The 18084-nt window shown below is 48.5% G+C and overlaps 1 protein-coding gene across 14 annotated transcripts in view; it reads right to left on the minus strand.

Annotated features, from left to right (window-relative positions):
- Positions 1–18084, minus strand: part of Clec16a (C-type lectin domain containing 16A) — a 196522-nt gene that overhangs the window by 98895 nt on the left and 79543 nt on the right. For all 14 annotated transcript variants that reach the window (XM_063268510.1, XM_063268511.1, XM_008767506.4 and 11 more), the window contains 6 exons: positions 15511–15633; positions 11703–11812; positions 11162–11206; positions 9162–9212; positions 5966–6094; positions 335–455 (listed from right to left, as the gene is read on the minus strand). In XM_063268510.1, the coding sequence (XP_063124580.1) occupies positions 335–455; positions 5966–6094; positions 9162–9212; positions 11162–11206; positions 11703–11812; positions 15511–15633 (579 nt within the window). The remainder of the gene's footprint in view (positions 1–334; positions 456–5965; positions 6095–9161; positions 9213–11161; positions 11207–11702; positions 11813–15510; positions 15634–18084) is intronic.

Below are 18084 nucleotides of genomic sequence, written 5' to 3' on the forward strand. Positions count from 1 at the left end.
AACACCGGTGATTGGCTTTGGTTTTGTTGTGTCTTTTCATTTTGATGGCTTGTTTTTCACAGGCTTCCTTTTGGCATCAAGAGAATCTTTTTTTCCCCTGGACTCAGACAGAAACCCTTTAATCCATAACATCAGAAAGGCCATGCTACTCTCATGTCAGTGAGGCCCACCCTCACTGGCCCTTCAGCTGCTCAGCACTGCCCTTCTGCACCATCCTGGGTCAACGAGTGCAGACTGCAGGCTGCACACTCCCACACCACAGCACGTGACTGACTTGACAGAGCAAAACCTGTATCCCCTGGCCCACTGGTACGAGACAAGATGGCCAACTCACTCAGATCCAAGACATCGTCTGTTTTGATCAGGTCCTCCTCTCGAGTCAGTGGCAACTGGGTCTCAGGTTCCCCTCGCAGCTGCAGTGACAGGGATCGCAGCATGAAGAATACCCGGATGGCCTGGATAGAGCAGAGAGCAGAGGACAGTGACATTTTAGGGATGTTGGAGAGGTGCCTGCATGAAGGCATTGCATGGTGATTCTTGGTTAAATAGAAAGGAATGAGAGGACAGAACAGGCCAGCCTTGAAGCACTGGGGCCTGGAGCTGTCATGATACTTCAGGGGCCTGCTTCAGTCCCCAAAGGGTTGAAGCCTGGGTCACTTCACTGGGTACCTGCCATTTGCCAGGACCTGTCCTCAAGGGTCATATGACCTTTAACCCACATCTCCTGACTGCTTGCTTGCCCACTCCACAGCCAGCAAATAGCCAGGGGTGTGAGGAGTGCTGCCTAACAGAAGGGCCACAACTTCCTTGTCCCTCTGACTGAGCTAGTGGGGCTGGGAGACAGCAATCAACACCAGCTTGTGTGCCAGTCTTATCCAATAAATGTGGGCACAAGACGGGAGAGTAGCATGCATGTCAGCTTTCGGTCCAACTCTCATCTCAACTCCTGCCTCTTGGACTGGGCCTTAGGAGGAGGAGTGTGACAGAGAGGTGAGCTGATGCTTAGCCAATGGACAACAATGTCCTGTGAGCTCCTCAGGCTCTTCCAGCTCATCTCAGGGGCAGAAACAGCTTGTCAGCGCAAACATTCCTGACCCATGAAAAAGGTCTGTCAGCATCCAGTGTGGCTACCAGGCATGTCCTGAGAACAGAGAAAAGGCCAGGGACACCAACTACCAGAAACATCTGTGCAAAAGCAGCCCTTAAGTTCCAGAAACAAGCTTGCCACCAACAGAAAGCCCAGAAGCACAGTGCAAGCCACAGGTGAGGATACCCTAGGCTTCCTTCTGACATTGGGGAACACAGCTCCAGAGCACACAGACAAGGTTAGCACTGCCCCTCAATCCCTGCATGGTAAACAAGGCATAGTAATCCTGAGCTCTCTGGTTATGCATAGTCCCAAGACAAGGCTAGAGGGCACAGCCAGCACAGGTCTGCAGTAAGGGGTGGTCACACAGGTCCTTGATAGATACCACTACCAACATAAGGAATGCCAGGGCAAACTGCTGTGACTTCACACAGGTGAATTCCTGTTTGTGGCAAAGATGGTGACTGTCTTAGCTTACATAGAGGGAAGAAACCCTTTATCTAGTAAGGAACTTTCAGGAAAAGAGAAGGAACAAATGCCTGCCTTCAAAGGACTGGTGGTCATTGCATCTGAGTGGCTCAGGCAATGAGTATCTCTGATTAGCTAACAAAGCCCTGATCCTGCCTTGAGCAGACTCATCATACAGAGACTTTGAAAGTACTCTACTGCCCTGACCTCATCTGAAGGAACAGCCTTCTGAATAAACAGGGACTACAGGACAAAGGCAGCTTTTCCTACAGTAATGGTGGGGAGGCATAAGGACCCAACCTGAATGTCCTTAGCAGATGTTAAAGTCTAGACTACACCAACCAGAAGAAACAGAGGAATGGTTCTATTAAAACAAAACAAAAACAAATGAAGAGCTCCTATCTCATGAGCACCTATTGTGGGCTGGTTCAGGGGTTCATATTGTAGATTTAAGACTATAGCTAGAGGTGCTGACGGGGCAGAGTGAGCTTGGCCCGCACAGCTGCTAAGGAGCCGAGCCTCTGTGACATCAGGCACACATTGACACAATGCAATCCCTGTGCCAGTCCAGAGAGGACGGCAATAAGATCTGAGGTGGGGAGAGCTGTCACAGGACTATATGGCAGCCAGAGCTCTCAGTTAGTAATTTCAACTTTAGGGATGAGGAGAAGGAAAAAGGAGTCATCCATGTCCCAGTCAGCCCATGGTGCCATGCCATGGGCAAGATGTATGACGGTATTGCTCTCAGGGTTCTGAAGGCAAAGACCCCCAGCAGAGGCATGGCTGAGAGGAGAAAACAGAAACACATGCTGCTTTCTATAGCCTATCCCTTGGAAGGCTGAGGCTTTCCAAGGAATCTATGAATTGGAATTTGGCTCTTAATGTAGGCTTTTTGGTAAAACATCTGCTTTTGCTCTGCAAATGCTGAATGAAGATATTTCCAGGAATACAAATAAAAATAAAGTCATTTAAACTATAAAATAGAAAATAAACCGTATATAGTACCATTTAAAATATCAACTCTTGTGGGAAAGTCACATACAAAAGAAGACCATGTTTAAGAACATAAAGAGGTGAGTCCCATAGGGCAAAAGTAGGTTCCCAAGGCAGTGGGAGGGGCTGGCATGCATGATGTCCTGCCCCATGGTCACTCCATGCCACCACCCTGAAGATATTAGCAGCCCCCTCTCAGCACTCATAGCCATGGGCTTTCCTCCCATCCCCACTCTTTCCAGGGATTCTTTGTGTAGCCCAAGCTGTCTTGGGCCTCATTCAGTAGACCAGGCTGGCCTAAAACTCAGAGACTTGACTACGTCTGCACACCCCCTCCTCCACTGAGTGCTGGGAATAAAGGTGTGTAGCCCCATGCCCAGCCACCTGCCATTTGGACCTCTAATGACCCTATATGGTTCCCATCTGACAAGCAGAGAGACGGAAGCCAGGGCTGTTAGGCTGGCTCTCCATGCATGTGGTTCTTCTGACCACAGCCCTTGACCTCCAAAGGAGTCAGGGCTTGGGACCCAAGGTTTTATCAAGCACTCTTCTTTTCTTTGCTAACTCAAGACACAAAATTTTAAATTCACAGCCAAAAGTAATAAGAAGTAATGACTGTTTCAGATCTTGGAACCTAGGAGACCAAATTTCAAAGGGAAGACAGGTGACGTGCTCTAATAGGAAGAAACTTCCATTTCATAGCTTCTATGAGTTTGGAAGCAAACCGCACTCATATTCAGTATTAGAAACCCGGTCGTACAGAGGCTTTGGAAGAGAAGGTCTGGAGGCTGCAGCTCAGCTCCAGCTGGGGCTGAGAGAGAGTGGAACTCCTGGATGTCTGGTCTACAGCTCCAGGGTGGGGTGCATGCAAATGAGGGTGGCCCTGGATCAAGTACTCAGGTCACCTCTGCCAGCTTCCTTGCCATATTTTCAAGCTGCTGGATTTAGGTGACAGTCACTCAGGTTAGAAGCCCACCACGGCTGTGGAAACCACTGTGAAAGTAAGTTATCCTGAAAACAGGGTTGAAGCAGTTGGATGTGAGCCTGGCCCAGAGAGAAAGCTAGGTGGTGATGTTAGAGACGTTTAAAAAAAAAAAAAATCCATACCCTTTGAACCAGAAATTCTGCTTCTGGGAACTTCTCCTACAGAAATAATTCAAAAGAAAGAAAACACTGTGTTCATGAAGTAGCTCTCACGGTCCAGCTGAAAAAGAGTGGATTACAGTGGAAGCTCCCAAATTCTGACTAATGGAAACCTACGGGAGCTGTGGAGAGAACTCCTGACGGCCTTTATGCAGCTCTAAAACCTCACTTAGAAACCATCAGACAGGTGTGGTGGAACAGGCCACGATCCCCGCCCTTAGGCGACAGAGGAAGGAGGATCAGGAGTTCATGGCCAGCCTTGGCTGTATAGTGAGTTCAAGGCCAGCCTTGTCTACAAATCGAAGAAACAAAGAAACAAACAAACACCCCTCCATTGTAGGCTGGGGGTGATGTCACTGGTAGCATGTAAGAACTGGGAAGCATAACCAGAGCTGCAAAAACCACTCTCACAACAGGAAACAAAATACAATAGAGAGAGGAAGATGCAAGTGAGAGCACGGCAGGGATTCCTGTGCCCTCCACCGTGGGAGTTGAGTTTGCAGACAAAGATGGGAGGAGAGGCAGATGTCTCTAAGTACTGAACTACGGAAGGAAAATGTCCTCCCTTTACACATGCTGAGATACGCTTGAGACATCCTATCTCAAGTCAATAGTGACAAACGCAAAAACCTGCTGTCCCTAGTGGAAACGAGATCAGAATGTGGGGACACACATCTGTAATTCCAGATATCTGGGAGGCTGAGGAAGAAGCCAGCCTGGGCTGCTTAATGAGAGAGATGCTGTCTCAAACAAAACTGAGAGAGGCTGGGCGCTTGCTGAGCATGTGCATGCCCTGGCCCATCCCTAGTACCAAACACAGCACCTTAGCACAGGGACCTGTTGGCCAATGGCTTCCCAGATAGCTCATGCTTCAGTTCTGAGTTTAACATTCGCCAGAGCCCCCTGCTGGCTCTCCTCTGCACTAAGCTTAGAAAGTCCTTGAGTGAAACCTCTCTTCCTCACCTAAGACACTGGTGCCCTCCACTCCTGTTCCACCAACATGCTTTCAGTGTTTACTATCTGTCAGGAACGTCACAGCCATGCTGTCATCTACTGTGGGCAAAAGCTGAGGGGGCACAGGAGGAACTTTAGGCTCAGGGAGGTTAAACAATGATTCCAAGGTCACACAGCCAGTGGGGCTTAACCTCCATGGGCCTGACTCATGAACTCATGTTCTTTCTTAACCACTTCTTCCAACTGCCCCTACCTAAGTGGGGATAGCTCAAATCCAAGTTCTGCTTCCTTCAGTCTCTCCCTGGACCCCCAAAACTCTGATGACTTTTATTTCAACATGGATGTCCCATATGGGCTCACATGACTCAGGGACACTTTTGGTATTTTGATCTTACACTTTAAAAAAAAGTATTTGTGCTGTGTGCACATGTGGAGGTCAGAGGACAACTTGCAGGAGTCTGTGGTTTGCTCAGGGGGCTGGGAATGTGTGTTGCTTGAAGATACAAAGTCTCCACTTCCTCTGTAGCCCCTGAGCACATGGTTAAAAGTGCCACCAGGGTGGAGGAGGCCGCAGAGGTCTCTTGTCTGAGGCACAAACTATGTCACTTGCTTCCTGAAATCCCAAAGTGAAACCCCTCTGCCGCTCTAGCCACAAGCAGACCAAGGAAGATGTGGTAGTCAGTCTGGGAGCTGTCATGAATGCCTCTAAATTATCCATTCACAGTCATGTCTCCAGGGAATGATTTTCCAGGAAAAGGCAGTGTTACTTTCTAAGAAAGAAACCGAGATCTTACGCAGTAGATAAAATACTGTGAAGAGCCTGACCGAGGCTGCTTCCTAGAGCGGCCGCCTCAGAACAAAGTGTTGATAAGGGGATCACCCTCTGCTGTTTCTAAGAACAAGGCTCTGTACACATGCTCTCCTGCCTCTTGGCCAGCCAGCACCATCCTCTCACTATTGGACAGCTTGCCAGTGTGCTGCCTGGGGTTCTGAGACCTTAGAACCAAGCTTCACACCCACCTCCCCATACTAGGTGTTTCTAGGCTCTGCCCCCATGCTTGGCTTGGCTTCCATTCAGGGTTTTGACTGTACTCTGCCCTGGTGCAGGTGATCTGACAGCAATCCACAGAGGTGCCAGTTGCCACAGACTCTCAACCTACAATTACCAAGGGCAACAGGCTTTGGAAAGCCATTCGAGGTAGTAGGTGCATGTGTGAGGGTGTCCTTTACAGGTGACTAGACACCTATTGGAGGCAGGCTTTAACTGATCTAGAGACCCCTTCCTTATGGTCCAGGAGAGGCCAGATCACATGTACTCACCCGCCGTGTCTTCTCCACATCACCACATGGCAGCCGCTTCACAAAGTCGATGCCAGTCAGTGGAGTGCCCGTTGGGGGCAGGAGGATGGAAGCATCCATCATGAGATACTCTACATTCATGGGCTTTATCTAGGAGAGACAGGAAGAGGCACAGGAAGCCTCAGCAAAGGCCCTCCTGTACCTGGGCCCCAATGAGAGGCAGCTCCGGGTTGGACGGGGGCTGTACTCCTAGCTTGCCAGATGAGTGGCAGGCTTTTTATTTTCAGAGTTGCGGCTTTCCCCTTCACTTAAGCCACGACCACCTAGTGCTGGCTGCCTGCCTTCCTCTGTGGGACATGTTAAATACTGTTTCCCAGAGCAGAGTGGCAGAGCCATGTTCCCATTCTAGGCTGTTCTTTTTTCTTTTAAAGATTTATTTTATGCATATGAGTACACCGTGACTGTCTTCAGACGCCAGAAGAGGGCATCGGATCCCATTATAGCCATCATGTGGTTGCTGGGAATTGAACTCAGGTCTCAGGAAGAGCAGTCAGTGCTCTTAACCACTGAGCCATCTCTCCAGCCCTCCAGGCTGTTCTTGGCACTGGCTTTCCAGTAGGGCCTTCTCACAGTACAGATCGGCTGGCTATAATGATCCTACAAAGCCAGAACCTCCTCTTGGGAATTCCTTCTATTCCCTCCATAGGGTGGGGAATAACAGTGTGCCTCAGAGGCCATCATTCCTTTAGCAATAAACCTGAGTTGTTAAGGAATACTGACCAGCTTGATGGGCACTCCAGCCAGCCTCACTTAAGTTAGCTTAGAGGCCAATATCCTAGAGGCAGCGGAGGACTGACTTTAGTTGTAGGGACTGGGGTGTGTCACCTAAGTATTTCTGGAGAATGTCAAGCATTGTGCAGCAGAGCGCACCATAAACACTGGAGTAAAGTAAGCAAACCCAGGAAGCTTCCTGTGGAGTGGGGTCAGGGGAGGGAACACATTTTGGCTTATGATAGGGCCTTGCATGAGACCTGCTGCTGGGTATTTCACATCTGGCTGGGGCAAACCTGAGGTCTCCACTGCAGAGATGACAAACAGCCAGGCTCAGGTTATAAGGAAGCAATAAAGGCAGACACTTCAGGGGGCTTGGGACAGCCTTTCCAAATCATCAACAATCGGTAGCGTTTACATTTCCAACTGAAAAGGGTACCATGGGAGCGCACACTCTGAGAGGGGGAGTGTGCACTAGAGAAGGAGAAGTTGAAGCCTGTGCAGTGCTCCCTGTGCTCCCCTGTAACTGATGGTCTGAAGGGGAAGGTACTAGCTGCCTGCCTAGCCATGGCTGGGGCTATGTGAGCCAATAAGGTGCAGGCACAGTCAGGGCAACCCATTCGTCACAAGGAGGTATGACCTTGAAGGCGATCCATGGATGGGGGTGGGGTGGGGGCAGTGACAAAGATGAGGTGAAGACTCGGCTGCCAGAGGCCTGCAGACAGGCTTGGAAGCCAGGGAGCCACTTAGCCATGCTGTCTGCTTTTCTCTTTCTGACACTTTAAACACTTATGTTCATTATAAATGTCCCCATCGCTTTATGCTTTGGTGAGTTATGTCCATGGAAAAGATCACTTGTCATCTATTTATTGAGTACTACTTGGGGGCTGAGAGACAAACAAAATAGAAAGCTGTCATTTCCATTGTGTCCTCTGCTCCAGGGAGAGGCAGGGACTGCAGGGGCACTGCACCTATGAGAAGCAGCAGAGAGGACCACTCTCTATAGAAGCCCAGCTCTAACACTAGCAGGCTAGACAGACTTAGGGACATTACCCAGCTTCTCTCATCTCCCCTAATTGGATAAAGAAAACAATGGCAACAGTTCTCCATAGGTGAAGACTCTGGATTGAGGTTCCCAGGGCAGAAAAAAAAAAAGCAATCCTAATGTTGAAGATTCTACAAGGCAGATTCCTGAGGGCTTCTTGGTTATGGAGAACTGGAATGTTGCAGGCTTGAAGCCAAACTGTCATCCTCTGTCTTTAGCTTCCTTGACAGTCATTCCTTGCTTGTCTGTCTGACCATGCATCCTTGTGACTGACTGTCAGATAAAACTTTTTGGAACGTGTTAATCTAACACCCCACTGGCTTCCACCAACCTCACAGCTAAGAACGTTATTAGACAGCATCGGAGACTTATGATAGCGACCTCCTCACTTTGCTACAACCCTATCCCTGATGTTCTTATGGATGGGTTTGAAGAGTCTAAATTTATATTTATGATTGTATTTTGTTCTGTGACTCCATGAAACAAGTTCCTTAACAGAACATGTATGGAGTAATCTGAGTACTGGACATGGTCACTTATATTTGGCTCTAAAATAATAAACTCTCTTGTTTTCTTTCAAGATGAGAACTGTGTTTAGTGTCAGACTCAATACATACATACACAACGTGCTTTTCACCCTCGGAAGCAGTCGATCCTCAATAAAGGACACCTGTGTTCAATGATATGCAGATGACTCCGACACCATACAGACAGTGCCACCACTCAATGCAGCAAAGGAGCAGCACGAAGTGAGGCCCATCCCACCTCAGCTGGCGAGAGGCTGATTTCCTAAGGACCAGCTGAGGACTCATGTCAGCTACAGGGTCAGAGTATGTCTCTTATGTACTTCTAGAGAGTGCTAACCATTGTTCAGGACAGACCATAAACACTGGAGTAAAACCAGCACACACCAGGGAGCAGGGGAGAAGTGAACATATACACCTTTCCACACTGGCACAGCATGAGGCCTGCTGCTGGGTATTTTATATCCTCGTGGGACAACTGAGAGGTATGGGTCCTGCTGACAGATGACAGTCAGGCTCAGAAAGTAAGTAGCCTGCCCAGGGGCACACAGTTAGGAAGCAATAGAGGCAGATACTTCAGAGGCATGGGGATGAATATACTCTGATGCTTTAGTGGTGCGGCAATCACATTTACCTCACTAACAGTCTTGGCCACTCGACCAGGAAGTCCCAAATGAGACAGAACCCTCTGCAATTCAGTGGGTATGAAGGTACGTGCCGGCCTCTGTAAGTTCTTACATGCTGGCCTCTGTATATATGTTCTTACGTGCCGGCCTCTGTATGTTCTTACATGCTGGCCTCTGTATGTTCTTGCATGCTGGTCTCTGTATGTATGTTCTTACATGCTGGCCTCTGTATGTTCTGGCTCTGTACTTACTGTCATGCTCCTGTATTCATCTTCAAACATGTCCAAAAAAATCTCTTCTCCCTGCAAAGACAGGAAGGGAGTAAAATGGAGCTTATCCTACGTCCATAAATACAGCATTACAAGGGCTGTGTTTGGCTTTAGAGGCCATCTGTTTTTCATTACAAGTTCTTGTAAATCCCAGAAACCAAAACACGCATGTGAATGTGAGCACACAGATAAAGGGCCAAATATCAAATTGCACTGTTCAACGTGTTCTTCCTTTTGAAAGTACCTTCTGAAAGCTAGTGTTTCTTCAGTCATATCAGTTAGTTAGAGCACAACAACAACAACAAAAGAAGGTAATGATACATAATATATAATTATAATACACACAAGGCTAATATTTCAAGTGCTTAGCATTACTTACTTCTCCAGAGTGGTTGGAAAGTGGGAAGTGCTATTAAGTCACTATGTTAAACATGTGAGGCTCGTGCTGCTGGGGAGGCACCAATTGCCAGCACTAGCACTAAGCTTATAAGGCTACTAGCTCCCTTTGTTTTTGAGGAAAGTCTTGCACTTGGTTGCTAAGGACAATGACTGCACAGGACTCCACCTTGGGCAAAATCCAGCACTGCCTGATTCACTGTAAGAATGGGATGACAAAAGGACTTGTGTCTGGAAAAAAATAGGTTGGAGCCCAGGTCTGCTAAGCCACTCACTGTGAAGGCAAAATAATGCACAGAAAACGCACAGCCTCAGAGCCTGCCTCACAGTTGGGGCTAGGGAGAAGTCAGTACAGCCACTGCCCTGCATCATGAACAGAACCATCCTGTCTCCCTGGGCTCTTCTGGGAAATGGCTACTCTGTGCCTTTCTGTGTTTACAGCATCAGCACATTCAATGGGCAGACAGATTTCCTTCAGGGGGTGGTGGCCCAGCCCTGCCCCTTTGTCTGGCCATGGTCCTGGCAAGGTAGAGTTTTAGATTACAGGACTGGGCTTAGCTCTGTTAAAACCAGCAATGGTGGCAGGCAGAGTGCAAAGCACTAGCAGTGTAAGCAAAGACAGTGGGCCAGGGAGGCATTGCTGCCTCCTCCCCACCCAGCAGCTTGTTCAGGGGAACCAGGACCAGGAGGACCTCAGAGATCACAAGAGATCACCAGGATGACTCACCATGTGGATGAATCCGCTACAGCTGAGCCTCTGGGTCACCCTAAACTCATCCAGCATGTGAAGACATGGGGCAAAAGAGGCCTCAGTGACCCCAAATCTGCCTTAATCTAGAACTTCTCGGTCTCTGGAATAACTGCTGCTGATAGCATCTTCTCAGAGCACCCTAACTATATTAAGACATGCCTTATGACCAGAGCCAAACAAAACTGTATGACACTGGTCTAACTGGGTCTCCTAAAGCAAGAACCTGAAGGCAAATGTCTCTAAATCCTTCAGATCCTAAAGGTCACCTCACTAAATGCAACATGGTTCCTTAGATGCTGGCATTGAGTTTTCTTAGCATGCATACTTACAGATATTACACAATATGTAATTGATAAAAATCATGGGTGATTCATAGTAGTTTCCTATGTATTAAGAGCTATGACTTACGAATTTGACTGTCATATATCTCATAAATTACAGTAAATTTATGAGTAACTGATAAACAATTTGCCATAAACTAATAGTAAGTCCTCAAAAATTTTATTGTTCTTGTAAGAGACTGTGGGATTAAGTGCTAGTGTCCAATATTCATAAGCATGAAAAGTTTTCAAAGGGCCAACCAAGGGGCTCGGCAGGTGAGCTTGCGTTTGGTGCAACCTGATGACCCAGGTTTGATCCCATGTTCTATGATGGAAGGAGTGTACCAACTCCTCAAGGTCCTCCTCTCATCTCTGCATGCACACCACCGAAAGCAACATACTTAACCATGTGTGCATATATCTACTCCCACACCACTGCCTACAAGACCAGACTCCACCACCCTCTACTCCATGAGAGATACCCCCTGCTACTGTCCACCTGTGCTGCCAAGTACCTTATAGAAATGACGTACAAGGTGGACACTCTCTTCTCTTGCACCCTGTTGAAGAAGAAGGAAAGTGTGAGGGAAGCAGATCTGAGGGGAAACAGTAGGTGATTCAGTTAAACAGGGGAGTCAGTTAGAGAATAAAGCTATAATGTCTCCTCCTTAACACAAAATTCTTTCACCAGTGCATGCATGTATGTGCACACATACACACACACACACACAAACACACACTGTAGGTAGATATATGTTTCTACGTGTATAAAAGCTTTGCCATACAGAAGGAACATTTGAAAACTCCCAGGGGTAATCTCCAAAATAAGCCACTAGATGCAAGAAACTGGGATGTTCCAGTGGTCTGCATGGGGCGGCACCTCCGGACAAGTGTGCTTCAGCAGGACCTTGGGGGAAGGGGTCACAGGTGCCTGGGGCCTAGCTTCTCTGAGCTAGACTAGGGGTGTCATGAACAGGCAGTGTCAGCAGCCTCATGACTGGTGCCCTCAACTGATGGACAACAGTACAGGAAGGGAAGGGGAAGGCATGGCCTCACCTCCAGGCAGGCCAGATGCACATCCTTGATGACACAGCCAGAGCTGGTCAGTACTTGCTGCTTCAGGAGCAGGCAGCTCAGCTCCAGTGTAGCCAGCCGGATCCTGCCATCTGCAGAGCACAGCGGAGTCAGCCCAGTACCCACAAAGCCCAGTGTGCACTCCAAACACACGCTCTTGTTTTCCTTCTTTGAGGTTACCCACCACCTGATAGGTGGTGGCCTATTATCCAAGGACTCTCACTCTGCGGGTGGGGGAGGGAAGTACAGGTGGGGGTGGAGGTGGGGATGAGAGCCAACACATACCAATCCCTTCCCAGAAGGTTAACGGGTAAAGTGCCTTTGTGTGAGCAAGGGTAGGTGGGAGAAGGAGGGAGGGACACTGTGCTACAGCTGTGCCTGTCCAGCATGTTTCCCTCTTCCAGGTATGGATATAGACCAGCATGCTCTACATGACCCACTGTGGGTCATGTGACTTAGTAGAATTGGGCCTTCTCACCTGCTAGGTCTCAAACTCAGGACAAGTGTCACTCAGTAGTTCCCACTCTACCCACCAGGGGCTGGGCTTCTATTCCCCTTTCCGCAGCCTGATCCCTATATGACTCCACCATTTGGCTACACCCATCTCTTGCCCAGTTTGGTTGGCCATTCTTCTCCTTCTCCTTCTCCCTCTCCCTCTTCCTCTCTCTCTCCTTCTCCCTCCCCTTCCCTCTCCCTCCCTCTCTCTCCCTCTCCCTTTCTCCTCTCATGGTCCACTTCAGTCTGCTGGCCATGCTCAGCCTGGCCTCTCCCCTCTGCCTACTTCTCCCTTGTTTCTGCAGTGTACTCTTCAGGAGTCATCAGATCTTCCTCTCATTTCAATTTTCATTCAGTACCCAGGCTGTGAGCCCTAGGTGTCCCACCCTTGTTCCTGATCAGATGACACCAGATAAGAGGGGCCCAGGAAGCTTGTGCTGCTCAATTCTATAGTATGACAGAAGGGCCCAGGCTCTCCACGTGCTGGGTGTGAGAATTAGAACAACTGTGGGCCTGAATGAGTGGGCATGACAGCTAGCACTAGCTACTCCCCACCCCTGCTGACATTGAAAGGAAAATTATACAGATTTAAGGTTTAAAAATATGAAGTTAAAAGAGTAAGTTTCAAAATTCAGACTCAGGGCTAAACACTGTGAAAAGCAAGTCCAGGCAGCCCGCCCTGCCGCTAGGACTAACAGACCATAAAGATAAAGAAAAGGAATGCAGGAACCAGCCCGAGTTATCAGGACTGACTCAAACCATCTGGCAGAAGGGCACCTCCCCCAGCTTACTCAGAGTCACACCTTAACCAGATGTCCTTCAAACCCTGATACGCCCCTAGCTTCTAAAATCCTGTACGCTCCAGTCAATACGTACTCTCCTGCTGTGCTGTAATCTCACTGCCATGTTTAAATGAGCCAATCACTTATAGCCGCGCCAGAAATTAGCCAATTGTGTGTAACCGTGCCAAACCCCCTAGCCTTCCCTATATAAACCCCTGACTTTTGAGCTTCGGGGTCTGCACCTCTGTCTCCTGCGCAGGATACGTGTCGACCTGGAGATCCCCGTAATAGATCTCCGTAATAAACCTCGCTTTTGCTTATTACATCCAAAATGGTCTCTCTGTGTCTGGGGTCCGCGATTTCCTGCGACTTTAGAAAGGGTCTCTCTTCGGGGATCTTTCATTTGGGGGTTCGTCCGGGATTGGTGTTTCCTGGGGCGCACCATCCTGAGACTGGAGCTAGGATCTTTCAACATCACCAGTCTTCGGAAGGTGTCTAGAAAGGGGCTCCAAATTCCTTCCCTTGGGGTTGAGCACACTGAGTACCTGTAGAGATTTCCTCCTGGGGGTTTACAGAGTACCCGGCTCCAGGTTTGAGTGCTGGCTGGTACAGCATGAAGCTCATCACAATTTGGTCACAGTTAACAGAAACCCGACCCAGACTAGCTTCAACTCCATAAGCAGAAACGATAAACAAACACAAACACAATGGTCGACTTACAAAATCTGTTAGGGCAGAAGGGGATGGGGTGGGCACTGGCTTAATAATGCGTTGGGGATTCTATGCTACTTTCTGGATTGGAAAGGTAACTATTTGCTACTGGAAGCCATCTCTTTCCTCCTAGAGAAGATACCCACTGCCTAACCTAAGCAAACTGCCCCACGGGTCTTTGCACTTTATTTCTAAGGAAAGGTGTTAGTGTAGGGGAGAATGAGGGAGCAGAGTGCCTTTGGGTGTTGTGCCTGAGGTCTAAGATACCAAAGCTCAAGCAGCGGCACCCCAGGGACACACCCCTGACAACAGCTCTTTGGCTAATGCCCATAGGTGAGGTTGAAACGGATGAGAAGAAAATTTGTGCTTACAAAGGCCAAAGTTATATACATGCAAAGCAGGCCTTGTTTAGCATGATAAAAGCCAAGGGAAGGTTGGTTCCCCTCACTTAGGCACCCCACCCATCCACTCCAGACCTTCCATCCCTCTCCACTCTGGACAGGTATGTGCAGTTCTATTCCCTCTGCTGGCCACCAAGTTCCTGCCTTCACAAGTTCCAGCCAGAGTTGACTACAACACAGTTCCCTCAATGCCCTGACCTCTGTGGCGCCAACTGTTTCCCCTGCCCCCCAAAACTCGCCCCTGACCCCAGTCCCAGGAAAAGGCTCTGCCTCCTTTAAATAAATTTCTCAGCAATAACTGACCCAACAAGTACCCAATGTCTTGAGTCACAACCTGTGTCCTTTTTCTCCTGGCTCAGGGTCCTAAGGTGTCTTTTCTTTGTCACTTCTAGGCCTTTACAGACCATGCATGTGGGTCTCCAGTGCTGGCCTTGTCCTGACCTTTTCTCCGAGCACAAGACCCCCATCTCCATAGTCTTCAGCTTTTGGGACTTTGAAGACCATCAGCTGTGGCCCTTGGCTAGTTGGTAGGATGCAATCTGAAAGCATCTATCCCATGGCTGTTATGATACCTACTGCCCCCTGAGGCCAATGACCTGGCTCTCCAGGTCCCTCTCCCACTTGTTAGCATAGCCACACACGTTGCTCCAGTCAGTGCTTGACCAATTCTAGCTGACCTGGTTGAAGCTCACCACACTAAGCTGCTCTTAACTATACTTCTCTTCCCTGGTGAAGCAGGAGACCAGATTATCTCCCGCGCATTCACTCATTTTTAGTGATCTTTCTCTTGTCTTTGCAGAGCAGCCACACAACTGCTGACATTCCAGGCCAGAGAACTGAGCTGTAGAGGTCCTGTGCAACTTGAGGTGTTCAGCACTAGGCTAAGAACATTCTCAGTCATTCAGTTCAAAGTGTTTCTAGTCACATGTCTCCTGGAGTAAAAATCCCTCTTACCCCAGCTGGGAAAGCCGATGCCCACAGCTCCATCCCACTGCTATCATTGCCTTAGTGGCTGGCAATGATGGATGCTGGGTCAAACCACTGGAGACACTGGGCACAAGAGTGTATCCTCACACAACCTTTAAACCTGTTGATTCATTCAGACTCTCAGCTTAGTTCATCCCCACAATATGGCCTCAGAATCCCCAGAGAAGAGGGTCTCAGCCATGATGAAAGCAGAAAAGAAAGGCTGGTGTAGAGGGAGAAGAGAGGTGTGATTACACCTGAGGGTGTACACAGTTCCAGAGACTGAGCCCTGCCTGCAAGAGAAGGCAGATGTTGGTGGCTAGGGAAAAGGAATGGCTGAGAGTTCTCCAGCTTCTCAAAAAGAGCGGATCTAGAACCTATGGCTCATGTGCCTGGCTAGGACTCTGTTCCCGCAATACCCCAAGATAGGGCTACCTGGTTGGGCAGCATTGTTCATGATCCTGATGAGTCTCTCTGCCAGCAGATGGTTGTAGGTGGTTTTCTCAGCTTCACTTGGCACTGGGAGCTGGATTCGTTTTAGTTTTTCAGGATCCATGCCTGGAATGGAGAAAGAAGAAAAATGGCCCTTGGCAAAGCTGCTCAGTGGGAATCTTCTTCCTAAAGGATCTTTGCAGGGGGAGTCTGCAGCAGCAGCCACCGCGTTCCTTCTCAGAGACGTCGGCCTGGTCACTGCCTTGGTTTAGCTTCTGTCTAGGTTCCATGTACACTGAACATGCATAAATAATATCACAACATACATTTTCTGTCTAGGTTCCATGTACACTGAACATGCATAAATAACATCACAACATACATTTTCTGTCTAGGTTCCATGTACACTGAACATGCATAAATATATTACAACATATATTTTCTGTCTAGGTTCCATGTACACTGAACATGCATAAATATATCACAACATACATTTTCTGTCTAGCTTCCATGTACACTGAACATGCATAAATATATCACAACATACATTTTTTGAGGGTAAGGAGATGCTTCTGCTGGTAAAATGCTTGCTGCACAAGTATTGGGGCCCAAGTTCAATCCCCAGATGCCATGTACAATATGTGGCACATACTGCAATTCTGCACTGAGAAGATCCTGGCTCGCTTAGCCCAGTCAGTGAGCTCTAGGCCAGTGAGACCTCATCACAAAAAATAAGGGGAATGGTACCATGGAACACCCAAGGTTTGCTTCTGGCCTCCAGGCACATGCACATGCACACATACCTAAACCTACATGAACACATGAATACACACACTCACACACACACACTCTTCAACCCACATAAATACACACATGTGCATGCACACACACACACACACACACACACACAATACACACACACATACACTATTCAAAACATTTACTTTCTATTGCTATTTGTGAACAGGACATCAACTTGGTGCGAAAATTAACAGTAACTATGAAAGCCAGATGGAATGTGTTCTCACATTCTAGCCAATGACTGTTGACTGGACTCACTGTTGACTGCCTACTCGCCCTTGGCAGTGAGGAGGATACCCCTGGACCCAATGGTGGCACCGTTGACAGATGAGGCAGAAGTAGAAAAGGAACAGCTTTCACCAGAGCCACTCATTGCCATTCTCTGTGAGTCTGTGTGCATGTAAGGGCAGCCCTTTATACTCCATGCAGACACAGACCCCAGGAATAGAGATGAGACATACAAGGCCCAGTGACCATAGCTTTAAGTTCCCACTAATGAATGAAACAGCTAAGTGGGATGCCCAACACGTTAGCTGCAGGCTCTGAGCTGAGTGGGGCAGATGCCAGCCCCGCTCCTGACGAGTAGAACAGCAAAGAGGTGCTGAATGAAATCTTTGGCCCAGGCAGATGTACAAAAAGTAAAACTCATAAATCATATCTATTGCCAAGAAACAAAGAAATATCTCCCCCTCCCCCACCAGGGGAAATGAATAGTATGTAATAAAAGACAAAAGAGAGAGTGGGGTGGAGGGTAGGAATGGGCATGTCTGTACTCAGGCCATGATAGTATTTTTCCTGAAGAGGTACCAGGAGCTGGGATGTCAGGAAGACCTGCCAAGGCTTCAACAATGATGGCCTGAGAGGCAGGCCTTTGCAAACTCCTGTCCTCCCCTCTGACATGGTGCTTGAGAAATACTGCAGAAATAAACACAGTGCTTGACCTAGGTGCCGAGACCCCTGTGGATTGTTTATGCCTGAAGCATAGCTTTTCCTGTTATTTCAGTTGGGGAAGTGGCACTTCTCAGAACCCATGAGTTTCATCTAGAACCTTGGTAAGACAGTGGTGGTGGCACTGCTGGGTTCCCAGAGAAACCTGCTTTGTGCACAGTACTGGTGCTGTAAAGCAGTCTTCTGCTTTATGAAATGACTTAAGAAGAAAGGCCTGAGGGCTGGTGTTGTGTAGGGCTCTCTCACACCCACAGTACAGCTTTGAGGCTCAACTTGTGGGTTCTGCAGCTTGATGCCAAGCGTCTGACTTGGAAGATCTCTGGTTCCTAGGGCACAAATCACAACCCAATCTTTTTGGCCTTCACTCCCCTTGAGGTGCCAATCTCGTCCCCACATTTCTCTTTCCTTCCAGTATGAGGGGTGGACACAGGGCAGGACTGCTGCTCTGTGGCTCTGGGCAACAGCTCTCTCCCTAGCTGCTGCTCTTCCTCCCGAGGGTACCTACACTTTCACTATGCAGTCAGCTTCTCCATTACAGAGGACAGTGAGAGGCCAGGGGTAGATTCCCCTAGAGTTTCATAGGGAGGCCCTTTCTTAGGACTGCTCTAGCCTTCCTTAGACTTTCATTGTGTTCTTTCTTGACCATCTGCCAGGCTCCCAGAGTCCTGAACCCCGCACTCTGGGCCACATGCCTTTGGTGAGGAAGTTAAGGCTCAGAGTGATTCTGTGCTTACTCAGTTCTTTTTTGGAGATAACTCCAAAGGTGGCTGAGATCCAGTTAGGGAGGGGTGGTGGGACCACCCACACGGGGAGGCCTGGGATTGTTGT

The sequence above is a fragment of the Rattus norvegicus genome, chromosome 10, assembly GCF_036323735.1.
Source record: "Rattus norvegicus strain BN/NHsdMcwi chromosome 10, GRCr8, whole genome shotgun sequence".
Lineage (NCBI taxonomy): Eukaryota > Metazoa > Chordata > Mammalia > Rodentia > Muridae > Rattus > Rattus norvegicus.